Below are 27,150 nucleotides of genomic sequence, written 5' to 3' on the forward strand. Positions count from 1 at the left end.
TTTCGAATCCTGGCTTGAGCCTCGGGTTTTAATGCCGTAAGGCGCAACCATGAGGATTTCCTCGCTGTGATTCCATGCGCATAACCATGCGCAGCCAGCGTTGCCCCATCTGCCGCCGCTCCTATAATCTGATTGGAGACTTGACTGCCCTCCATCAGAACCTCCTCAAAGTCCTTTCTATCCTCCTGAGGAAGTTTTTCAGAAAATCTCTGAAGTGAGTCCCACAGAGATCTATCATATCTGCCGAGCAGCGCTTCCGCATTGGAGACTTTGAGGAAAGAAGCTGAGGTGTTACAAACACTTCTCCCCCAGGAATCTTGCACCTTGCTGTCCTTATCCGGAGGCACCGTGGATGAGGAAGCTACCGCATTGGATTTTCTAGCCGCCGCAATGATTACTGAATCAGGCGGGGATCAGATTTGAGGAACAGAGGATCCTCATCAGGAGGACGATACTTCTTGAGAATCCTCGCTGGGACGGACTTCACCGTTGCCGGCGTCAGGAAGACTTCATTTACTGGGTCCATTATACCCGGGACCATCGGCAACAAAGGTTTGGGTGTCGTTCTGTGCTGTAGGGTTTCAAATATGACTGTCGTCTTGATCTGTGGAGCAGTCATAGGCACTCCTAGCTTCAGGGCTCCCCTGCCCAAGATATCCTGGAATGAAAAAATATCCTCAGTTGGAGATATCCTTGAGCGTGGACTGTTTGTCAAGGTCGGACAGTAATCCCTGTGAGAGCGGGTCCTCGAAGAACTTGAAGAACTACGGGTCCTCCTGGACCTAGATCTTCTACTTGAGCGCGTTCTAGAGTGCGATCGGTCTCTGCGACGAGATCCTCTCTTACTTGAGTGCCTAGAACGTGACCGTTCCTTACGGCGATGAGCCTGGTCTCGATATGCTTTCAGCCGATCAGCTGTCTCCTTGTCCTTGGCCCAGTGGTGAAGAGGTCTATACCACTGTGGGGAAAGACGAACAGGAGGAGATTTGTGTGCGGAATCCTTCACTGGAGAACGTGATCGTGGAGGTTGATCCGCTTGGTCCTGTTGCGATCTTGCAGGGGACTTGGATCTCTCCCTATCCGAAACACTGTTTCGTCCATCCGAAGATCCGCCACTGCGAGATGCTGAGGAGGATGAGGATAGGTTCACTATAGATCTAGAGGAAGACCTGGAACGAGATCTCTCTTCTGTGACTCTCCTTCTCTTGGCAGGAGGCTCCTGTAGTGGAGATTGTCCCACCTCCGCAGCTGATGCAGATCCTGGAGAACCTAACTGAGACCTTAATACTTGAGACTGGTCCAATGGTTCACCCTCCTTTTCCTGCAGCACCTGCTGCAAAGGCGACCTCCCCTGTGATCTTGCAGGAGAGATGTTCAGGAGCTGCGAAACACTCCGCTCTCTGGATCTCCGCTGATCCATCGACGGTGGTTGTATCGACGCAGAGCAGGTAGACGCTCCCTCGACGTCGACCGTGGCTTCCTCGATGCCGACCTCGGGTGACGATGAGTGTCCTTCGGCATAGAGCCCCTCGCCGTCGAAGGTTGTCTACTCTACGACGACTGAGGCTGCTTCGACGCCGATCGCCGGTGCTCTGTCGGCGACTGGGTGTGCCTTGAGGCCGAATGCCGCTTACCCGAATGCGACGGAGGCTGCCTCGACGTCGAATGCCATTGATCGGGCGTCGACGTGGGCTGCTTCGACGTCGATCGACTATGTGTCGATAGATGCTCCCTCGACGCCGAACGACCATGACTAGTCGTCGACGGAGGATGGCTCGACGCCGAACGCCGGTGGCCAGGCGTCGACGGAGAATGCCTCGACGTCATAGCATGACGATGCTGCTTCGACGTCAGGTGGCTCGCCGTCGAACTCTTCTGCTTCGACGGTGACCTATCCCTCGACGCTGTCTGTAGCGGAGGTACCTTCGATGTTGACGCTGAAGACATCTTCTTCGTCGCCGTCGACTGCTTCTCCAACGCCGATCTCGACGCCGAATGTGAACCAGTCGGGGCTTCTTTCGACGTCGACCACGTCTTCCGACTTTTCTGCTTCTTGGGAGATCTTCCTCTCTCAGAAAGCCCATAAACACGAATTCTCTCACGGTCTTTCAGAGTTCTGGATGATAAAACCTGGCAGTGTTCACAGGTTTTCGATGAGTGAGAGTCTGGTAGGCACAGGATACACACTGAATGAGTGTCAGTCTTGGCCATCTTCCTTCCACATGAAGGGCACTTGTCAAAGAGTGAAGGCATCTCTGACAGAAAAATTACCTTTTTTAAGCCAAAAAAAGGTAGAAGTAACACCCTAAGTCAAAAAGACGTCGAGTGAAAGCAAAAAATTGTAGATAACAAGAATATTTTTTGACAAAAAGTCAAAAAGAAAGGGAGCTGTTTCACCAGGGTCCTGACTGAAGGAGCCGGAAAGAACAACTGACCTATTTGTCACCCCTGAGGCATGATGGGAAGCCTGGGGTCATGGCTGCCTTAAAGGCACGGTGCCAGTTTTTGTTGAAAATGGTTTCATTTTCTATGCTATTGTTTTGCAATGCAGCCTGAGGGCTAACAATGTCTATTTACAAGCAATTTTCAGGATTTATGAGTGGTCTACTCATTAAAACACAAAGTTCAAAGGTTATTTGATCTAATTTTTCTTTTGCTTCCTTACTAATTGCAGTGCATGTATATGTGTTTACATTGTTTTAGCCTCAGTTATAGAGCTGCATTGGTGTGAGAAAAATAATATATGTACATACATATATGTGGAGCGAGATATATGTGTTTTTTACATATATATTTTTATATTGTTTCCGGGGTCCCGCACATGGGCGGGAATATTCAGTGCTTATGACTATTGATGAGGATCCCCTGGAAGAGAACTGTAGGTTGCAAAATGGAAGGGTTCAAATCGTGGACTTATAGGCCCCTGAGAATTATGCGAGGTTTCATATAGAGGTTTGAGGTATTCTAGGTAGTATTACCCTTTTAATTCCCACTAAACCACAGAGATTTTGAAGAATGACGAGTGCTCTCTATTTTGTATGTATGTTGTGAGCATGACTAAATGAAGACATATTGAGGTATATTCAACACTTGCTTTTGAGGTGTTAAAATAGCAGATATTTGTTGTACCCTGGCCATGAATGGGTCTAGTTGTTTCAAGATGCAATAGCAGAAAAATCTTTTCTACTTGTCTGCATAACATGCCCATGTAGGTGGCCTATGAGCGTCATGCAGTATGGCCATACACATCAGGGAGCTTTAGGTGGCCCAATTCTAAAACCACAGGTGCAATATAGCTAGGTTGAGCGGCTTGAGGTCTGGATGCCTGACTTGGGTGTGTTGCTGCATGAGAATGTCTCATCTGATCAGTAGCTTCTTGTGGGGACTTCTAGACTTTGTCTGGACCAGGGTGGGACCAATAGGATCAGGGTCATGGACAACTTCCTCATCATCCTCACCATATATGAGATTAGTGGAAGAGAGGAAAGGCTTAGGCAAATATCCTTGACCAGTTCATCCATAGTGCATTGCCCATCAACTGTGGATGTGGTTACCTGGAGGCAAAGCTTGGGGTGTAGAATTCTACAGAATAGCCCTGCTAAACTAATGCTAAAATCCACTGATCTCAACGGATTTCCATCCAACAGGGATGGAAAACCTTTTCGCTTCTCCAGACAGGTATTGTTAGATGGTAGGATCACCAGCAAATCAGTTTTTGGAGAGGGAGATTCCCACACTTGAGCCACTCCTGCCCTTGTCTTTCTTGTTGCCTCTGTAACTCCCCACCCCTTGCATATCTTCTGCCTGTTTATGACTCATGAAAAAACTGCTGCTGGTACTGGCAAGTTGGTGCCTGAATGGGAGGTGTGATTTTAGCCCTGCCCCTGGGTAGTTGTTTGTGAAAGGCCCCCTTGGAGTGACCGCTTGTAGGGCAACCAAGGACTATGATTTCTCAGTGTCTTTTCTTATTTGTTTCAACATATCATCCACTTGGGGCCCACAGATGTGCTCCTGTATGAGATGTTGAGGAGGTGCGACAATATATCCATTTTTATAACTCGAACTGTGAAGCCATGCCTGCCCGTTTTAGTACATCCTTGAGGACAGGGAGGACTTTGACAGCGTCTTTTTGATAGGGTCTCCACTAAAACCCCCTTTCGCTCTGCCCGGAGGATCGCAGTGGGTTTATCTAGTATGGATGAGTTTGCTGATTAGAGTGCCACATTAAGTTAGTCTATAAGCTAGACATATTATTTCCAGGGGTCATCCACATGCCCCTATCCATAGGGGCTGATGGTATGGGTCTACATCCTTGTTAGGAGTACCTGGGTCTGTATTTCAGTGCACTGAGCTCTCTGGTGGTGGAGGTGGTTTATATGTGTGTGGTGGTTGTGGGGCTGAGGAGAGTGTGGTGGTGGTTGTCTGGTTGTAGACAGTTAGTGTGGTGGGCTTGTGCCCTTGTCTTTATGCTTCTTGGGCATAAAGTCGAAGGAGAACCCCTCTTCAAAAGTAAGCCTGTGCTTCTTTGGAAATGGAAGGAACGTGGTTGACGGCGGTCGTAGAGCCAGGTTGGAAATGATTTTACCAGTCTTTGGATAAATGAACAGCTGCTTCTGCATGGCATTGCACTCTTCCACCAGCTTCGGGTGAATGGGTGCCTTGGATTTATTCGATCTCATTGAAGGAGCCCTTGACATGGACTTGGTGCTTGCTTTCGGAGTCGCTCTCTGCATCAAATTCTGCTCTGACTCTAGGTGTTGGTTCCTTCCCTGCTTAGGATTCAATGCCTGACTCCCAAGGGTGTGGTGCTCTACCTCGGTCTGTGGGTGTTTGGTGGTGTAGGGTTTCGTCCCAAGACCTCGCTGCATTGGTGTCATACTCCCATCTCTAGAAGTCTTCTTTGTTCAGGGCCCTACTGGTTTCGGATTTGAGGATGTCCTGCCCAAATCCTATGGATCAGAGCCACTAAGCAAACACTTTTCTGGGCTGCCCCCTGAGAAACCGACAAAGAGCTGATCATCCAGGCAAAGGCATTTTGTGAAATTGATGTAAAAGCTCAAAGCCCTGTCAGGGTCAACTCCTCTGAGGGGCAAGATGGAGCAAAAAAAATGCTGGAAGATTAATCGATTGGCCAATGTGAAAGGGTGTCACAGTAGAAAAGCCCCCTGGTGCTCAGTGCAAATTTGTCTGGGAAAAAGGTGTAGTAGTGCAGTTGTACTGAGAAAGCACCCGTAGTTCACTCTCTTGATGTGCTGAGATACTTACAATGAGGAAGACTGTCTTTGGAGTCAAGAGTCTTAAAGAAAAGATGTGCAGTTGCTTAAAGGGTGTGTATAAGAAGAATGTTAAGACCAAGTTCAGGCACGGTACAGAAAGGCCGGAAGGGCTGGCAACCTTTCAATGTGCTCACCACAAACCCTTGCTGGGCTAACGAAAGAACAAGCAAACATCTAAAAGACTAGCTTGTAAGGAGCAAGTATTTCTAGCCCTGCACCGGGCAACAAATTTATCCGAGGCCAAGCATAGACTGCCTTTGTGGAAGGGCATCTCCCACAAGGATGACATCAACTACACCAGTCAGCAAGTATAAAGCAATCAGTTGACGCTTCTTAGTTTCTATGCACGGAGGTGAGGACTGAGAGGACTTGCATGCAACCCTGCACTGTTGTTGAGACAAGAGATCCTCTTGAAGTGGTGGCCTGATCTGAGGTAAAACGCTCCAGAGCTCTGGATAATCACCCAGGCCCAGTCCAGGGTAATTAAAATAACTTGTGCTTGGTCTGTCCTGATATTCCTATGAACTTGAGGGAAGAGAGGTAGCAGTGGGAACGCATACAACAGTCCATTGCTCCATTCCAGCTGCAGTATGTCCCCCAATGAATGCTTTGGAGGAAACTCCAGCCTGCACAACTATTGACAGAGCACAGTCTATATTAGACCTAGCCAGGGCAAACCCCACAGGTTGAAGATGCCCTTTGCCACCTCAGGATTGAGACGCCAATCATGGTCTGCCAGCCGACATCTGCTTAGCTTGCCTGCTATGTATTTGTCTGCCACCACAGAAGATCCTGAGCCGACCCCTGGAGAATTGGATGAAGTCGGAGAGGCATCTCTGATGCTAGGCCCACTACAACTTGAGGTTCAACTGCTAAACCTAAACATGCTATCTGGCATTTGGATGAGGAGGATTGAGGAGGCCAACTATTCAAGAAGCCACTGAGCTATCCACACTGATATCCAGGATTGGGCCCAAAACATTGGGATGATATCCTGAAGGCATCAGACTCGCTGCAACAGTGTTAGGACCTTGAACCTAGGGTCCAGGACAACCTTAATTATGGGAATCCTCTGTGTGGTGCACAACAACCCATGGATGTTAGAGTATATCGTCATTTGGAGGTGGCGTCTGACTGACTGCAGCAAGTTCATCTTTAGTAGCCAGTCATCGAGGTACATAAATACAGGCATCTTTGATCTCCAAAGATGGATAGCAACCACTGTCATCACTTTTGTGTTCACCAGAGGGGCTGAAGTATGGCTGATAAGCAGCACAGCAAACTGAAAATGTTTCTGACCCACATTGAGCTGCAGCTAACGGCAGTCAGACTGCTGGACATGTATAAGGAAATACGAGTTCAACAAGTTCAAGGACACTATGCAGTCTCCTGGATTCAGAGTTGAAAAAACCTGAGCCAAAGAGACCCAAGATTGTCTGATTCGCTGTTCTTCGGAATTAGTGTGACTTACACACTCCCCCTGCTTTCCGAATCATGCATCTGCTCAATGGCCCCTTTAGACAATAGAAGAATGACATATTCATCAGAATTGTTGAGTATTCTTCCAAATGTTTCTCTGCAGTAGGAGAAAGAGGGGGAGCGGGGAAGGGGAGGAAGAAAAGAAAGACCAGGCATAGCCCCTTTGAAAAATTTGTACGACAGACAGATAACAGCCAAGGAGGAAATGCCATATTCTGCTCTTGTCAGCCTTGTATCGGACTATGAAGGTAAACTACAATGGCTGGCCAACTGCTGCAACAGAGGAGAAAGAATTGGAGAATTGCTGCCCCAGCTGCTGTGAACGGTGTTTGCCGTTAACAAGGCCTTGGCTTCAAAAGGCCTGGGTTGGTTGCTGTAGTACAAGTTGGTATGCCTATAAGGGTTTCCTGGCCCCCGAAGTAGCCCCTAAACTTGGTATCGAAATTGCTTAGCTGGCAAAAACCGCCCCAAAGACTGAGTTGTGGCAGGACTGTCTTTAAATAGTTTTAGTACCAAATCAGCCTTATTTGTTTTTTGTTTTTTTAGAAATTGTATTGGAGAAATCGACCTTTTCACTCAATAACCAGGAGTTATCAAAGTACATAATGATAAAGGATGCTTGCAAACCATGAAAACCTGCCTAATCTCATCCAAACATGCCGTCTGAGAACAACACTGGTGCCAATAGCTCGTCCTATGGAATCAGTAGTGTTCAGGCCAGCTCAGAGCACAAAGTTTGGGGCATCGGGGCATCATTTATCATTTCAGCTAAAGAAACCTTGAGCTCCTCCAAGATGGCCGGCAAAGTCTTGTTTGGCATATCCCATAATGCATGGGCGTTCCATTCCAGAAGACAAACTGCGTTAATGGTTCAAAGGGGTAAATTTCCAGAAGAAAACATTCTCTTTCCAAAGTCATCAATTCTTTTTTTATTCTCTGACCAGAAGATAGTAGAAAGGAATTTGGATTAACCTTTGTCAATGCAGGAACTATCAGGCTTTCCAGTGTAGAATGTTTTATTAGGAAGTCCGGGTCACCCAGATCCAATCGGTCTCGTCTAGCCAGAGGCTGAGTGAATGAGACCATGAGCATAGTTTAGACAAAGCTAAAATTCACCATAAGGATATAAGCAAGGGGTTCATTGAAAGACAAAAAACTGCTTCGATGAGGCCGTTAGGTCTGGTTGAAGAATATCAGTTAACACATTTCTCTGTCTTAACAGTGGGCAGTTGCAAATCTAGAATTTCTGCTGACCTCCGGACTTAAAATACAAACAAGGCACGTTCTTCCGCTTGTGGTCGAGTTGTAGTCTTGCTCTGTTTCAGGGGATGTGTCTCACCAACCTGCATGTTAGATGTCTAAATAACAAGGCATCATCAGTATGTGTGAGTTGCACCGTGTTGCAGCTCGTATCGCAAAATTGACCTATAGTGGGATGACATTGGTTTTGGGTCAGAGATCCGGGTTGGGATCGGATTTTGGCTGGTGCGGACAGGTTCCATACTAGCGCTGGTACAGGTGTGGACCCTGGAGTCGGAGTAGAGTTGGTGTGGGCCGGACAGCTGGTCTCGAGAGGGGAGACCCACCCGGTAGAAGTCCAACTAAAGACCCATGAGCATGAGGTTTCAGGGAGCTTGAAAGCGCACCAGGAGGAAAAAGAAATCCACTGAAAATCTGCAGCATGGCTTCTTTGGAGATCGCCATCTGCTGTGGGGTAGAGCATGGCCTAGGAAATTAGGGACAGTCCAGGAACAACTGATGAACTGGGTATGATTTGGGTGACACCTGAGAAAAGCAATCTTTATCTTGTCTCACACCTTTTTTGCTAGACTGGCAGGATGCAAGCAAATCCCCCTTGGCCTTCTTTCGTTTATATCGAGACTTTGACTTACAGGAGGACCTTAACTAGGAAGTGGACTTTATGTGAGAGTGTCTTCAAGACCAGGACTGCAACTAGGCACACGACTAGTGAGGGAGCAGGATATGTGCTTCAACTATGATCTTTTAGGTTCAGGGAAGAAAAGCTTCACCTCCTACTCCCATATCGCTTTTCAGTGTATAACGGCACATATGCGGCATGCCTGGAGAGCTATGGTCAGAGACCAAGCACCATGAACACACCCAGTGCGGATCGATGATAGACATCTGTTTCTTGCAATGTCCGCAAGGCTTGACTCGTGCTGTTTCTGGTGAGGATTTTGTTTCTAGGACACGATCATCGAAATTTAGTAGTAGGAGGAAGACCGTCAAAGTTAGGAGTAGACCTTCCACATTGAAGGGTGCAAAGACTAAGAAACAGATGTAAGTTCCCAGCAGGGACACTTTCGTGCGGCTCCACTCAATCACATTCAGGGAGGGATGGTACTACCGCAGAACCGCACAGTACCATTTTCCAACAGACAAGAGCAAAGCTACAAAAATCACCAGATCCAGCTACCTGGCACCTAGAGATATTTTAAAAGTGAGGAATCTGTGGTTAAAAGTATCCATTGGAAAGTAGCTTCTTGCAAACATACTGATTTCAAGGTAGTTGTTTTGACAATCTCTGCACTAGAAAGGGTTTTAAGCAATAGTAGGTGTTTTTGTAAAACAAAACAAGCTTATAGTGTGATGACTGGGTGTTACTGGGAGTAAAATATTTGCTTTATATAAGTGTGTCACAAAGGATACCACCCAACCAGACACTGTCTGTTTTGCCTGATAGGGCGCAATTGCAGATATGTGAACGTACCGCTTTAGAAGTTAAGCCCAGTCCCAGGCTTCCAAGCCAGAACCTAGGCAAAGGAAAGAAGAGTCGGGGTATCTTCCAATACGGTCTAGTATGTTAGGGCTAGAATCTCTGCCTTTCACACCAATGTCCTCATCTCTTCTACACTCCTCTGCCTTGTAAAAACTAAAATCCACTCTCTCATAAATATATGAAGTGGTTTCAGTACAAGTAAGAATATACATATTAGGTTATACTAGAATTTCACATATCCCTGGTGCCTTAGCAGTGCCTCCAGAGAACCTGGGCTTCTAATGCTCCTGGATGGACATTCATCTAGATTTTACTGGTATCTTAACCGGGCTTTCAGGCACCCAAGTAAGCTTCCACTAAAGCCCCATCAGGATTGGCTCTTTCCCAGTTCCAGATATGCAAGCCTCAGAATTTACGCCCTTATAAAAAAAAACGATTATCCAAATCCCCTTTCAATTCAGAATAAAATTAAAGACCTAGATGAGCAAGTTACTTACCTTCGGTAACGATATATCTGTAAGAAACATTAGTTAGTTTCCTTACCTTAGAATAACCCCCAGGCATCAGACTGGATCTGGAAAATTTTGCGTAGCAGTACCCCTGCGCGTTGGTAGGCGTCGTCTGCGGCTCCGCGTCCGTCATCGGTGTCTGGATGACGTCGGAGTACTTAGATGCCGCCCTCGCACGCCGACGTCAGTTCTTATACACAGCTTTTCCAAAACCAGAAACGCAGAGCCATGATAACAACCGACATTGAAAATAGGGCCCTGAAAGGGATGACCTTAACCCTAGATATCGGTTCGCAGAACGGGGAGGATGGGTGGGGCGGTAAGGAATCTAACTAACTAATGTTTCTTACAGATATATCGTTACCGAAGGTAAGTAACTTGTTCATCTGAAAGAAACACGTTAGTTAGATTCCTTACCTTAGTATAGATACCCCAGCAATACCAACCCCGGTGGTGGGTCTGAGAACCAAGATCACACGAGAGAGACAGAGAGAGAGGGAGAGACAGACAGAGAGACAGACAGAGAGACAGACAGAGAGACAGAGAGAGACAGAGAGAGACAGAGAGAGACAGAGAGAGACAGAGAGAGACAGAGAGAGACAGAGAGAGACAGAGAGAGACAGAGAGAGACACAGAGAGAGAGAGAGACACAGAGAGAGAGACAGAGAGAGAGAGAGACAGAGAGACAGAGAGACAGAGAGACAGAGAGACAGAGAGACAGAGAGACAGAGAGACAGAGAGACAGAGAGACAGAGAGACAGAGAGACAGAGAGACAGAGAGACAGAGAGACAGAGAGACAGAGAGACAGAGAGAGAGAGAGAGAGAAAGAGAGAAAGAGAGAAAGAGAGAAAGAGAGAAAGAGAGAGACCGACCGTTTGTATTCTTGCATTGCATGGCTGTGGGATGTGTGTAAACCTCCAGTCAACCTGTATGTACAGCTTCAAGGTTAGTTGCCATTATAAAAAGTAAAGTTATGTTGACTGAAGTCACTCATGTACCTCTGTATGCAACTACACGGCTCACTCCTTAAATCGCCCAACCTACCGAGGACATTGTATTCATGTCTTTCAATTGAGCTAGGAGCGATCCATTGGTCTGATCCAGTTATTTAAACACAGTCCGGATAGTTCAGTTTGTGACTAAGGACACAACTCTAGTGATAATTATACAAATGAGATATTGGACAGCACAATCCACCCCTTTTTGACTGCTCTGGCTGAAGAGGGTTTACGCCTAATAGCCTGAGTTGAATACACAAGACCCTAGAGACATTATGCAAAGTATGCTATCACTATGGATATGGAACTCTGGGAACAGTAAGAGTTTGCACCGAACTTTAAGCAAGTCTGACCCTCTCTCCCCCTTCCACACCCTCCCCCCCCCCCCCGCCCGCCCAACATATCTCCTCCAACCACGTGGTGGTAGAGTTTTGGCTGGGTCCCAAATGTATCCGACACAATAAAATATAGCTATGTGAGCCAAGAAAACATGTTCAAACTAACATCAGAAGAAAAGTTGTGAGTTGGGGCAGATTCATTTTGTAAGGGCATGGGCAGATAGGTTATCCTCTGCCAAGAGTTCAAACTAGACCTGAAAGACTATGGAGAAAGTTGGAGTTGCTACTAACTAGCAACAAGAGTTATGTAGACGGTTTTGTGTTCCAAGAGCCTGCCTTACCATCGCAAAGACTCAAGGAACAGCTGCTGGTTTGCTGCCATTCGAATGAAGGCGCCAAGCATGGAGCGTTGCAGAGGCCGGAGAACTGTGCCATTGCCCAGCCTCACACAAACATAACTATTTCAGAGAAGAGGTCTCACAATCTACTAACCTGTGTGGTTTGCCGAGTCCCCCCACTTACGACCACAAAGTTATAACCAATCTAAGTCCTTACACTCTTCTGCCCTTGGTGAAGCATGTCTTCTGCTGTGATGACCACGGAGTGTTAGGCTGACCAAGACACAAGTTGCAATCCTGTTGAATGTGGACTACCTCACTCCTGCCAAGAAAGAACTATGACCAAAAACAAACTCACCCAGCTTGTTCACCAAAAAGAAGGTCAAACTAGTAAAGGCTACTTTAACTGAGGTTGGCTTTGTCCTGCAGGCCAGACACTGCATGTGCACCATTGAATGGCATGGTCATTGAGACCCAACCGTGAACCTTCTCTTCTACTTCAGTTTAGTAAAGCGGAAATAGAGGAAAAGGCATTTAAAACCAGTCTATTTCTGGTTCACCACACAGGTCAAAGAGTTGACTGAGAGCCTAATCGTGATTTTTCAGAAATGCTTCTAACCATGTGTCTGTAAGCCGTTTCAGCAATCACTGCTGGTGGACTGATTTCTAGAGCTAAGCTTGAGGCTCACAATCTGAAAAACGTAGATAGATCAATCTTGTTTCACTACGACTGCTCATGTAATTCACGGTTGACGGTTTGCCCATCTACATTAACGCTTCTCCATTTGTCAAGACTGGATAGTAGGACTTTAGGCAGAGCTATTCAGTTCATGCAGATGCCAAGATAGAGAAGTACTGCCTACACCATAGAACATGCAGCCTGCCTCCATAACCTTGATAAACATCTACTCAAGACAACCGAGCAACAAGAAGTCTTTTAAATAAATAAATAAATGTTACCTTTTTCCATATCAGCCCTGCTATATATTAGTAAAAGGTATTCTTGCACTCTGCCATTCAAGCACTACCCCACAACACATTTACTACAATGCTAAACAGACACCATCTATAACGAAACACATAAATGTCAAACATCAAGATTTGCTGCGCTCAGTAACAAACCTTGGAAGGCAGGAGACTGAGGTGCAGTTGTTGGGACAGGTTTGGTCATTGGGGCAGACGAAAAGGGGTCCTCAGGCGGCCCACTGAAAGCATTAGTGATCTGAGAACACAGGGCGCTAATGCTGTCTCCTTCCCCTTCTACTTCGTGTACTGCAAAAAAAAAGTAGTAGTAAATAGAAACAAACTCTGAATCATTAAGAATTGTCCTAAGATAAGTTGTATTCTGTTATTGCTCAAAACATATTAAGGGCAAATGATACTACATTAATCGAGAGCCACAAATAGTTTTTTCTTTTTATAATGCACCATACTCACCTGCCCCCTCATCCTGCGCTCAACTCCCTGCTGGAATACACAGTAGGTACTGGTCACAGGGACCAGCTGACCTTGCTCTCTGCTTAATTTGCTATCTGACAAACTTTATCAAAACAGCACCTAAGTTCTTAAAGAATGGAATCTTTATTGACCCAGTTTCTCCCCCCCGCGCTTCATGGATCTGCGCAGAAAGACAAACAGAAAGAACACTGCTAAATGTCTGCAATGCTTTGTATGATGCCAAATATATTAGCAAGTCACCACTTCTTTGACTTCTCCGTGCTTGAGGTACGTGTATGATATTTAGAACACCTGATTAGGAGTTCCTCGTAATATTCCGACCCATGCATATACTCCTGTTTACGCATGTGTTATTTATCACACCCGATAAATAATGTCTTAGGTTGTAATCAGGCCCTTAGAAAAGGCATGCAGATCTATCAAATTGTGCCCAAGTTATAAGTAAATTAAAAAATTGTATTGCCCCACCTCCCACTTTAACTCTCTTCACAACACTTAACATACCCACATAAAAACAATCCTTCCAAACTTCTGCCACATTTTGTGAAGGTCTGTCACACAGACCCAAAGTTATTAGCAGATGAAAAATGTGTGCCCCCCCCCCTTATTGATCTGCACAAATTAGAAAATACTGGTCTGCCAAATTTCATTGACATAAATGGATTTTCATCTGAAAAGATATATAAAAGTGTTAGTTCTTTGTAGCCTACACAGCACCTATACACCACACACCATATACATATATGTATGCATGTATAAGGTATTTCTATAGTGTGAACCCAGCAAAAGGTAGTGGAGTAGTGTACATGATCAAAGACAAGCGTAAAGCCAGGAGTGGTGGCTGGGTTGTTGTCAATTATTGCATTATGATATAGTGTTCTTCAGAGACCAGTCTTCAACTCTTTCATGAACTAGAGCTGCATTGGGGTGGTCGTGATGGATACACAGATGTGGATTTAGATCCTGCAAGCATCAATGCAGAGGGTCTGCTGCAATGTTTTTTTCTTTCTTACACTTGTTAGATTACAGTCTATTGGTGTCCTAACTGCCTTTGTGCTGAGAACCACCAGAGAAGCTGAGCGTGTCTGCATGATAAGGTGCAGAGCTGTCCACAGGGGACAAAGTTATAGGTAAATAAAAAAAATCTTTTCAATGTTAAGTGAGTTAATCAGACGTAGTTAATGTTGGGTCACAGTTTCCACTGAAAAGTTATTTTTATTTTCTTTATTTTGTTTTCGTACCATTCGAAGACTATGGAAAAAACGTTTTAAAAAACTAACTTCATACAATTTTCTTCGTACAGATCTATCAAGCGAGGGGATGTTCAGAAGGAAGGGGTAAAAAAAAGTGACATTTCCCTATTAACTCCCAAAGGAATCATTACTCTCAAAAAACAGAAACAAAATTTACACTAACGTTGTAATGAAAGCAGAACTTTATTTAAGAAGTGTCTTTGCTTGGTTTGGTGCAAATACGTTTAGTAGTTTCCGAGAAATTAGCCTTCAGAAATATTTCTGTTGAAAGAACTCATAAGTTCGAGATATCTGGAACCCAGGTCCGGGGGCATTTTGAACACTGAATTAAAAAAAAATGCCAATCTTACTGGGCGAGGGAGATTTTCTCCCACTGTCCATTTTAGGTTAGAGGACTCCAAATGGACACTGGACCCAAAGACTTTGACTGGCTGCAAGAGAAATTGTACTTTGCAGGGTCAATTACTGGATGCAGCGCACAACAGGACAGCAGAGCACAGTGGAAATCAGAAGATGGCTTGGCATGGGTTCAGAAGGAGATATAGCCACATTGGAGCGTGGTGGGAAACACCAGGTGGCAATGTGTATTTCATTAGAATTGCTGCATGGGTGGGAGTTTCGGTAAAGTGATGATGTGAAAGATCAGAGTGAATGTGTTACTTAAATTTTGAATTGCCTGGTTCTTAAGGTTTTGAGGCACTTGCTGAGCTTTATCGTAGGTTTACGACCGGTGCAAAGTTTCTAAGCGGTTTAAGAATGAACACAGGTCCCAGGCCCAGCTCTCACTCACGGTCCCCGAACAGCCGGATTCCTGCCCTCCTTGTGCCATTTTTTCCTTCTTCTGGTCTTTGCCTTTCATGCCTTTCCCTTTTATGCTTGTGCCTGCGCCTCCTTTTTTCCCCTCCGTTTTCTCCCGCTTGTTTTTGTCCCCTCCTTTTTGTCCCACTTGTTTTGCCGCCGCCAATTTCCGCCAGCCCTGCCCACCGCCCCACTCCTCCCAGGAACTACTTAACAGAGGCCACAGTGCGACCCCATTGAGCAGGTCCCAGGCCCAACTCTCATTCTTGCTGTCAACCCCCGAACAGCCGGATTCCTGCGCTCCTTGTGCCTTGTTTTTCCTTCTTCTGGCCTTTGCCTTTCGTGCCTTTCCCTTTTGTGCCTGTGCCTCCTTTTTGTCCCACTTGTTTTGCTGCCACCTTTTCCCCACCTCCTGCCAGCCCTGCCCATCGCGCCACTTCCTCCCAGGACCTACTTTATGGAGGCCACAGAGCGACCCCATTGAGCAGGTCCCAGGCCAAACTCTCATTCTTGCTATCAGACCCCGAACAGCCGGATTCCTGCGCTCCATGTGCCTTGTTTTTCTTTCTTCTGGTCTTTGCCTTTTGTGCTTTTTCCTTTGTCTTTGTGCATGCCTGTGCCTCGTTTTCCCCCTACTTTTTTAATCCCCTTGTTTTGTTCCCTTATTTATCTCCTGCTTGTTTTGCACCCGCCCGTTTCCGGACTCCCCCCAGTCCCGCCCACTGCACTGCCCTCCTCCCAGGACCTACTTAATAGAGGACACAGAGTGGCTGCAACTCTGTTGCACCAAAGGTAAGCCCATCTGAACCCGTCTGCGCTCAGCGCCAGGAACTCTGGTACTCCTACACCCTACAGCTACACCGCCAGCCCTGGATCATGGACGCCATGACAACCACTGCTGCCTCACCTCCCCACAATCTTATGGTAGGACCTTCTCCGGTTTCATCAGATCACCCACCAACACACCATCCACCACCATGTAAATCAAACTACACAATGCACCTACTTCACATTAACTTGCCTGCCTCCTAATCAACACACGCTCGCTTTGCAAACACGCCATCAACATCTGGGACCTCAACACCACCCTCACCCCGATGTCGTCTTCCTCACCGAGACATGGCTCTCACGCACACATCAGCTCCAGACATCGCCACGGCAACACCCAACAGATAGAAGATCACACACAGAGACTGGACAAACAAACCTGGAGGCGCTATCCCTATCGTCCACAAAGAAAATATCCACTGCACCACTGAGACAGAAGACACTTTCCAGACCATGGAACACTCAGGCCCTCCCTGTCCATCATCCCCTTTGGTATCGCTTTGTTCGCCGTAAGTTGGCAGGTGATGCCCAGACGTAGGTCCCTTGCTCACTTTACCACTGGATTCAAGATAGCCTGGCTGATGAGGATTATGAATCTGAAACCGGTCCCAGGATGCTTGTTTCCGGTCCAGGGAAGACATGGCTTGGCAGTTCGGGCTGGACTGTTCCCATGAGGCACAGGGTCAGACTGATCTGCATATGGCCATGTCTGAACTGGGGTGGTGGAGTGAGCTAATGGTGATGTATTAAACCCTGATCAGTTGACTGGGGGTAAGTGTTTGATTTGCTCAAACGCTCCGTCCATCATCCCCGTTGGTAACACCTCACCTTCAAACTCCAAGCAGACGGAAAACTCAACATCAGAGGCACCTCCACCTACAGACTACCTGGACCACGGCCAAGCTTCTGCACCATCACCCCTGACTTCATCGCCCCTATCACCATTGACTCCAAAGACTACATCTTCTGAAAAAGATCTAAATTTCCACAGCAATGACCTCAACACCACCAGCATACTCAACAGCATTAAGAACATCAGACTCACCCAACTTGTCACCAACCCCACCCACAATGCAGGACACATGTTGGACCCCATCCTCACCTCCAGCAACAGTGTCAAGTACAGCCACGTCACCGACCTCACCTGGGCCAGCCACTCCTTCGTGAACTTCAACATCTCCAGCCACCCACCTCCACTGCTGAGCCAATCGGCGCCCCCCAAGCAATTAGAGCAAAGTATCAACAAGTCAATGGACCGACACCCTCAATACATTAAGCTTTAACATTGCACCTAATCTGGACCAAGCGGTCAAAAATGTTAACTCCTGGATCACCAACTGCGCTGACATCATCGCTCCCATCAAGACTAGCAGATATAGGAGATCCACCAAGTAAGCAAGACTGTACACCAAGGAACTGAGAACAGCAAAAAGCCACTACAAGCAACTGGAAAGAAGATGGTGCACAAGCATGGACACCTGAGAAAGAACCACCTTCAAGATATCCTGAACCTCTGCCAACAGCTACTGTGAGAGGCAACGCGGAAAGCCCTAGCCGACTGTATCAAGTCCTATTCCAACCACAGCAAAGAGCTCTTCAACACTGTTAGAGAGTGTGCCAACCCTGCAGCCATAGAAAACAGCATCACCCCTCCCAAGAACTATGTGACAGACTCGACAACATCACCACCAGCTATAAGAACTTTGAACTTCAGCCCATGTCCTCAGATTTCCTTCACCTTCACACACTCACCGAAATCAACACGGACCACCTGCCAGCTCATACCCTAGGACACCACCACCATCATGAGCTCCGTTCCCTTATAAGCCGCCATGGAGCACACGATCAGCAGTGAGCTCACCACCCTCTTCAACTCCTCACTTGCCACGGCCACCTTTTCTGAAGACTGGAAACAGGCAAAAATCAAAGCACTCCAAGAAACCATCGCCGACCTGAGAAAACTCAAAAGCGACTGTCCCATCTCCCTACCCCTTTTCCCCGCCAAAGTCCTGGAAAAAAATGATCACCTGACAACTCACCAAATATCTGAAGCAGAACCTTCTAGACATCTCCCAATCTGGATTCCGCGCTAATCACAGCACAGGGACTGCCTTGATCGCAGTCACTGACGACATCAGAGCCCTCCTTGACCGGGAAAAAACAGTGGCTCTGATACTCCTTGAACTCTCTGCAGTCTTTGATACTGTATCTCATCACACACTGATTAGAGGACTGCATCACATCAAGCTGATGATCCATGCCTACAAAGCCCTGCACAACCAAGTACCAGCATACATCAACCATCGCTTGAATATCCACCACCCTACCAGGCAACTAAAAACTCTGGCTCCCTCTCACTCGCCCACGCCCCTCAAATGCAATGAAGCAACAGTCGAGGATGCTCCTTCTCCCACCATGCGGTGAAAACCTGGAACAACCTCCCACTGCAGCTACGGACCTCCACCTCTCTACTGGAATTCCGGAGAGCAACCAAGACCTGGCTGTTTGACTGATTCACCTGAACCATCATGAACCTCAAGCATCTGGATAGCCTCTTGGGCGATTAGCTGTGCTCCATAAATCCTCTTGATTGTTTATTTAAGTGTTTCAGAGTTTATGAGCTCATTCCAAAATCATTCTTGTTCACAAAGCCCGCACTTACTCAATCCCTTTAGTATTTGCCCAGTGTTACCTGGATTTGTAATTTGGAAATCAGTCTTCCTCTGCATGGTTGAAGGCAGTTCATTCATTCGGAGAGACAGCTGGCGCTTGAAGGGTGACATTTTCTGGCTAAGCACTGGAAAGCCTCGGAAGGAACCTTGTCTTGCCAGCTGTTCAACAGGGGCATGCCTTCGAGGAATGGCATGAGGATGGTTCAGATCTTTGCTGTCTAGCACAAAGGACTCTTCAATGGTGGGTGAAGTTGGCAACGTCGGAGATGGTGCTATTGTCTCTGTTACAGTAGGTGTAATGGTGGCAGGCACAACTTCCGTTTCAGCTGGGAAAAGAATGGCCAGTTACAACAATATTAAACACAAAGGACTGCATGAATCAAGGCTAAGGTGCGAATCAAATGTAACAGAAATAACAAAGAAGGAAAGCAGCGAATATTGAAGGGTCATCTTAGTCAAAATAGAAAGAGGGATAGTAATGATACCAACAGCAAATATTTAAAGCATTACACGTAAGTGTTGGGGAGCAACAATACATGCATTCATCAAAGGGAAACCATTATTTTATGAACATCAACAGTATTGTTTGAGTGGGTTAAAATCGGGCACAATCTGGTTTTGAAAGAGGGCTATGGGCATCCCAATGCAGATTCCACTCTTGTTGCTGTCCCTTGCATCTCTAGTTACCCTTAAACACCTTTGTTTTCCACATTCTTACTTCAACTGACCATAAGCAGGGCCCTCTTCCGGTATCTGTTAACTCCAAGAAACTCTTACATTTACTGCTTGAAATCTACTTGGGTGATCCGATGTTGCAAGGGTGTGTCTTGTCATACCATCATTGCATCTTGAACTATTCTGCAATCCTACTTATTCCCGCCCACCTAATTCATGCCTAATTCATGGGGGGAATAAACAATCACATTTACTGTGCTTTCGGCAGACATTACCCATTAGCGCAAACTATACACTATGCATATCTTGGATGCAACGTATCTACACCAAGGGAAGCACAAACATCAAACAGCCGTTAAGATTGTTTGAGTCGCTGTTCACAAAGGTGTAGTTGCTTACTTTTAACCACTGATGTAGTGGAATCATCTTTATGTGTGTTCTTTTTATAAAATAGTTACTTAGCTCTCTCAATTCTACTGTTCTGACTGGCTCATTGTTTTGACCATGACACTGTTGTTGCGTGCATGTTGGTGAGACAGAGTCTGTTGATTTGGTAATCCTAGTGTCCTCCCACAGGTAATACCATAAACCCGATTGAAGAAGCCACTGTGTCCCGCCTCCCCCAACACACACAATAAATCCAGAGACACTAGCCTGGTAGGACAAAAGCAGAGTTCACCAGCAACCAGATAATGAAAACACAAGAATGTACTTGGCATCCTGTTACCTTCCGTTCCAGTGCGCTCCAAATGTTACAGGTAAACCCAGAGACAGAGTTCGGGTAGGACAAAATCAGACCAAATAGTGGATAGACAAAAATTGTCTCGCCACACTGTTCTCTCTATTCCAAGTGCACCCAAGTATTATAGGTAAACCCAGCAGATCTGTCAAGCATGACACTCCCTACAGGATTTGACACAGTAGTGTCAAAAAGGATGCCCAAACCCCACCTCTTATACTGTGAGATTCAGGGGTGCCCTCACTGGCCATTCAGCTCAGCCTACTTTTTAATCCTGGGAGGTCTTTTATCCCTTTTTCACATCAATTCAAATACTAATCACTGCCTGAGAGAACTTCAGAGGAAATGCAAATCAGCCTCCAGGAACATGAGGCAGGGAAAAGGCAATTTCCTACAAGTTACTTTTGCTTTCCAAAAGCCGACTTCACCATTGAACTGGATTCTCAAGAACTTACTAAAGATAGATGTTTAATTATTTGACTAGCTAATCCCATTCCCAAGATAGAGTATTAGGATTTTAAACTGTACTCTGGTTTTCTACACGGGACAACTAAGCCTGCCACAGTGAAAATTAACTTCTGGGTCCCAGTTACTGTAAGGACTTGTTAATATTAAATGTGACCTGTCAAAAGAGTTTATTTTAACAGGTCAAACTGCAGGTTTTACACTGCTGAAGTTGGGCTACACAGGGCAAGGTCTGAAGCCATGTTTGCACAGCCACTGTAGTAATGGCACAACAGTCTACTTATGGCATTTAAATTATAGACACTAGGTACACACTATAACATATACTAGGGTTTTGTAGGCAAGCTAAATATGCCAATTAGAAATATGGCAATTCGGCCATGTTTAAACGATAGCAAAGGTATTTTACTACTGGTCAGCAGGGGGAAATGCACAAAGTTCTATAGCCAGCAAAAGGCGGAAAATCGGGGGTGACCACACAGAAAAAGTGGATTTCCTACAGCCTGTATTCATCAATACCATAACTACATTTCTTTTTTCTAATTTAAAATCACTATCTCTTACAACTGTATTTGTTATATTGTTCTCATCTACAAAGTCCCTACAGCTACCTTGTTTAAAGACCAAGCATAGCGACAATTCTTTCAAATTATTTCCAGTGCATTCATGTTTTCTTCGTGGTGGTGACCAAAAAAGAATACATATATGGTGCCGAAAACAACAAAAGCTTTAAGACACTAGAACAAAAAAGTCAGACAAGCCGATCAGAGGGATAAAGTGAAAGCACTGCAAGACCAATGTTTTCAGTAACTTTCTGAAGCGCAACAGTTCCACAGGATATTTGCTGTCGCCAATTGTGGAGAATCTATACAAAGAAGGATCTAATATAGTCAAGCTGGAGGACCGTAAAGGATCGGAGGTATAACAGCGAGGTGACAAGTCAGCCAGAAATGTTTATATTTTGTAGTGAAGTACTTTGAGAATCAGCACTAAGAATAAGAATCGTTATCTTCCTTGAACGGGGAGCCAGCAGACAGAGTTCGAAGTTATTTTTTAGCGACATAGCAACCAGAGTTGCGCATGAAACCACATGGGTAAGTGTGTGCAATATTTATGGTTGTGCCACTGTGTCTAGGGCTTGAACATATGTGTATGCATGTATGTGTTATTTCTGTGGAGGAAACCTAGTCAAAAGGCTGTAGAGTGCTGTACAGGGTCAAAGGCCTGCAAAAAGTCAACAAGTTATAGGAAAGGTGGCCGTTTTGTGGATAGTTAATACACTGTGATTTTGTGAATTGACAGTGCTGGCAATTCAAACAAAGAACTTTTTAGAGTTTTAAATGTGTTCATGAGGTCTACTGCCTGTAATTCTTCTATCCCAGCCTCCCAGGAATTGTGCGATGTTCTGGCTAACTGCTTTGAAGAAAAAATTGAGACTATATAAAGGAACCTCGCTAACCACCCTTCTCCCACTAATTATTTTCCCGCCATTCCTCCTATTCATAAGTCCATCACCTCAGCACTAGCTCTAGAAATGATGAGCAAAGGCAAGTTAGATTCCCCCCTCCGGACCTCTCTCCACCACACATTACGGAGACACTTGCCAAGTCGCTTCTTCCTGACATCATAGCACAGTTTAAACTCTCTAAACACTGCCACTGTACCACAGGGTCTGGAAGACAGTGCAAGTTATGCTTATTCTTAAATAATCCAATGTGGACCCACTGAAACCCGCAAATTATAGGTACATATCTCTTAACTACCTCAACAACATTTTAGAAAGCCTGCTATTTGGAATCCAATACCATCTTGGATCCTTCACAATCTGGTTTCGGAGTTTCACGGAGTACAGAAACAGCACTGATGGTGGGTCTGGGCCCCATTAGACTCTCCCTTGACAAGGGTTGGCCAGCCAAAGCTGGTGCTACTTGACCTGCCTGCTGCCTTCGACACCATCTCACCATTATGGTCCGAAGACTTTCCAAGATTGGTGTCGAAGGCAAAGCCCGTAGCTGGTTTAAGAATTTCCTTTCAAATCCTGTGTCACAATACTGGACAATGGAGTACCTCGGGGATCTTCACTAAGCCCCAAGTTCTTTAACATCTATGTTGAACCACTGGTTCAAGTAATAAGGTCATGTCGCCTTGATGTCATCTGACATGCAGATAACACACAATTGATCCATGGGTCCAAACTGAAAATCTACAAAACCCAAATTTCGGGAATGAATGAGGAAAATTGCATCCTGGATATCCCAGAACTGCCTACAGCTCAACAGCAATAAAACGGAGATGGTGCCATTTTGCAAGGACAACAACTACAGGTAGATGAATAATGGTCATCCAAACTAGACACCTCACCTTAACACAAAAAGGTGGTAAAAAATATTGGCATCTTAATTGATGACAGTCTCATAAACGGAGAGCAGACAGGCTTCACATGCGGCACCTATTTTGGTAAAATGTGCATACTGAGCCGAGCGTGCCAGTGGTTGCCTCTCCACACAAGAAAAACTCTTACGCAAGCTCTTGTGGTCAGCTACCTAGACTATGGGACCGCTCTAATGGTAGCAGTCAATGAATCTCTCTTATCAAAACTACAGGTAGTTCAGGGCACTGCGACTCGCCTTGTCCTCGAACTTCCTCCCCGCACTCCTTCGGAGCTCACTCTAAGAAAACTGCATTGGCTTCCCATTAGGAAAAGAGCCCTTTTCAAGTTACTGGAACACAAATCCCTATCAGATAAAGGCCCAGCGTACCTCCATACCACATGACTCTGGATCTACCCACAGAAATCTCAGATCCAAGGATCAACTTTTGCTCCGCTTATGTTGTATTCACACAGACGACTATCCTTTCCATATTTTGACCCACATAACTGGAACAGACTTCCTCTACACATCCACGTGTGCTCTGATTTTGTTTGTTCCAAAAAACTTCTCAAAACCAGTTTTTTCTAACCGCACCCCCTTTTTCTTTGCTCTAGCGCCGAGATAACCCTTTGAGGGTGATTTGTTGCGCTCTATCAAATATACATAACATAGTTATTCAGAAAGGTGTGTCTTCAACAGCGTTCAAACAGTCCGTAGATGCGGTTCCAAAATCTTTTGTGCCATTTTTTAGGTCAACGCCTAAAAGGCAACAAAGATGTCTGGTTTGCTAACGACATCTTGGGGACTTTCAGAAAGTTTCCCTAGGATTGCATTTTGTTTGTTGCTTACCATTGGCATCGTGGATTGTAACTCACATTTGCTGGCTTTATTTATTTTAGGCTGTTCAACTTTAGTTTTTTATCTTCCCTTGCCCAAAGTGAGAAGATTTATGTGACAATCTTGTGTGAACTGGGAAATAGTTATTTTTTAGCAAACACTGTTTGGACCTCCTGGTGGGAAGGACCGAGTCAGGGTAGTATTAGGTATTTCCTCCCAGGGCATGCCATCCTGTGCTATCCTAAGGACCACAATGGGAATTTGAGTGCACTTCATTTACTGCAAGGTAAAAAAGTAAGAAGTGGTTAACATGGCTTGCTGTCGAATTTCATATTATCACGTGCGACAGTCTCTGGTAATGTATGTTTGTGCATTTAAACGCCAGTGCACTCCTAATAGCCACAGGAGCTCTGCACACTAAAGGCCATTTAATTACAATGCACACCCGCAACCACAATGTGGCATGGCACAGCAGCATTAGTAAAGAAACCAATAATAATACAGCAATGGCGGCTGCTTCATAAAGCTTTTTTCATAACTTAGTGTTTGGACGAAAACTACGGCGCCCTGCTGCTTGTTGCTTGACATCTCCCACACCGTCCCGTGCTGCTGCTGGCATGAAGGGTACATGCACTTTAAATATCTACATTGAAGAGCTGACGTAGAAAAGGGTTGCTTAGGCAGGTAAAATTAGCTTAACCCTGGGGATTTCCTTTTCACGCACATACCTTTTATGTTCAATGAAACTTTTAGGAAGTTAGAAGTTCCATATTTGTTAAGTGGAAAACCGAAAACTTCTCAGTTCATTTGTTATTTGTGTTGGCAGTCAGAGATGGACTTCTTAATGGCTGTCAAACTGTGCACACAACTGGAGTACTGGCGTTCTTAATAACTTGTGTCATTAACAGGCAGGCACAGATTTGATTCTCTTTTCACAGTTCCCCAAAAATGATGTAGATACAGTTTCAGCTTCTATTCCCACACTGGCTGCCCCTTTATAAGGTGAGTAGATAAAGTGTTTTAGCAGCTTTATTCAGCTTTGTATTAGCAGGAAATCCCAATACAGTTGTCCCCGACACCCCAAACCCCTCAAGGAGTCCATAAACCAGTCCATTAGCGCTGCCCCTCTGCTTTACAGCTTGAGCGATGACTGAGCTGCATTTTAGTTTAAGTGGTAGTGATGCACTATCCCATTAAAATAAATCTGGATTTATGTTTTTTATCAGTGGGATTTACATTAGCTCCTTTACAGCATAGATTGTATTCCTACACATCTCAATCGTTCTCCTTTCCTTCACTAAGCCCTATTTTATTTAATATTTACATCACATCCCTTGCCAACCTCATTAAAAGCTTTGGCTTTTCCTTAACATCCTATGCAGACGACACCCAGATTGCCGTAGACCTGGCCAAAAAAGATCCAGGAGTCAGCAACAGACTCCATGACTGCATGCAAGCTGTAAACGCATGGATGAGTAAGAAATGCCTTCAATTTAATGTGGATAAAACCGAAATCATACTCTTTGGAGCACAAATTTCCTTCTGGACGCCTTCATGTTGGCCAGTAGAAATGGGCAACGTGCCTGCTCCCATTACCAAAGCTCGGAATCTGGGAGTTCCGATTCACCACAAATTACCCTACAATAATCATATCAATGCTCTCTCTACTTCAACGTTTTTTACTTTAAAAAGTAAAAAACGTTGAAGATGAGAGAGCATGCTAAAAAGAGCTTTCCTTTCATCCCTTCACATTTCCAAAACACCCTCATCGCATCACTAGTTCTGTCTAAACTAGGCTATTGCAATGGTTTGGTTCTCACTGCTCCCCAACACACTCTTAATAGGCTACAAACTTTGTAAAACTCGGCAGCAAGGCTTTTATTAAAGATACCAAAATGCCAATCTGTATCCTGAAACAATAAACATTTGCACTGGCTTCCCATCAGACAGAGGTGCACTTTCAAGGAACTCTGTATTGCTTATAAAGCACTTCACAGCATAGCTTCAAGTGGTGCAACCCAGCCAGAACTCTATGATCAGTCTCTGCAAAACACACTGTTGTACCCAGATTCCGATGTTCACTAGGGGCGGCAGGAGCTTCTTTTTAGGCATGTCCAAAGCCTGGAACGCTCTACCATCAGATACCAAAAATGCTCCCAATCTGCTGAACTTTAGGAAACAGCTGAAAACGTGGCTCTTTACCACCTGCTAAACTAGACATATCTGCTTGTATCTTCCTCTGTTACTCTGACATCTTCGGGTAATCGTGTGCTTTAGAAGACTTATTAAAATCACATAACAGTTTTCTAGGCGAAATGTTTACTGTAGTAGACATTTTTCCAACCATATTACTTTCACCAGTCTGAGCAGGAAGGAAAACGTCGTGATTACAATTTTTAATCGGTAACAGTCCATCAGGCATTTTTTAACCAGAAATACATTTCTTGTAAATAAAAACAGTCTGATTGATGTCTCCGGGGCTTGCTCTCAATTTTAAGATGCAATGAAAGGGACATTTTTTGTTAAAGCCTTTAAGCTGCATGCCCATGTAATAGTGCCAACTCAAATTCCTTGTCCAGTTTAGCAAGCATTGTCAAAGAAAATAGGTCTCGCATATGTATGCAAGAGCTGTTTGGAGTTGACAATTTGTTTTACGCCATGTTACACAGCAGAGCGGTCGCTATACAACATGACAAAGTAAACAAAAAATAGTTCCAAGACACCGCCAGTGCAAAGCGCTTTCATTTGCTTTGCTTTCAGCTATGTTGCAAAGGGGCCGTGCTACTGTACAACATGGCTAAAAAATATTAACAAAGCCAATAGATCTTTCAAAGGGTAGACTTAGTGCTTTGCTAATCCTTGTTCTCTTTTTGTACTTCTTAGAGTGCAGTCTGATGATGATGTGTGTGTGGGTGTGCTTACAGCCACCAGAGATGGCAAGCTTGACTGCAAGGTAAGTTTAGCTGATGGTCGTGATGACTTTTTAAATGATACAGCTGGTTATGAAAATGGTGCTGAGTGGCAAGGAAGTTCCATCAGAATGGGGGTGATGTGATAATATGTCTTCAGGCCCTGGAGGAGATGGGCAGCAAGTGTAGGATGCCATTAAAGGGGGGCTATTGAGGAGTCTAGGAGGCCAATGAGAAGGGCATTATCACTACCAAGATGCAAACGTTAATGGGCCTGAACAGCAGTTCTAAAGTTGCTGTCTGGAAGAAATGGTTTCACTGTAATTAGTAGAGAGACAGCTGATACCAGCCCGTCTGTTTTTTGCCAGTGTGTCCTTTGATGGTGAGTTTGGTGTCCAGGGTGAATCCAAATGATATGTCACTCAGTGAAAGTTGAGGTTTGAAGGGGTCAAGGTTCATGTCATT

The 27,150-nt window shown here is 45.2% G+C and overlaps 1 protein-coding gene across 8 annotated transcripts in view; it reads right to left on the bottom strand.

Moving 5' to 3' along the window:
- Positions 1–27,150, bottom strand: part of NUMB (NUMB endocytic adaptor protein) — a 336,147-nt gene that overhangs the window by 31,112 nt on the left and 277,885 nt on the right. For all 8 annotated transcript variants that reach the window (XM_078659507.1, XM_078659504.1, XM_078659509.1 and 5 more), the window contains 2 exons: positions 18,709–19,014; positions 12,802–12,951 (listed from right to left, as the gene is read on the bottom strand). In XM_078659507.1, the coding sequence (XP_078515633.1) occupies positions 12,802–12,951; positions 18,709–19,014 (456 nt within the window). The remainder of the gene's footprint in view (positions 1–12,801; positions 12,952–18,708; positions 19,015–27,150) is intronic.

Source organism: Lissotriton helveticus, chromosome 9, assembly GCF_964261635.1.
Source record: "Lissotriton helveticus chromosome 9, aLisHel1.1, whole genome shotgun sequence".
In the NCBI taxonomy this organism is placed as follows: Eukaryota; Metazoa; Chordata; class Amphibia; order Caudata; family Salamandridae; genus Lissotriton; species Lissotriton helveticus.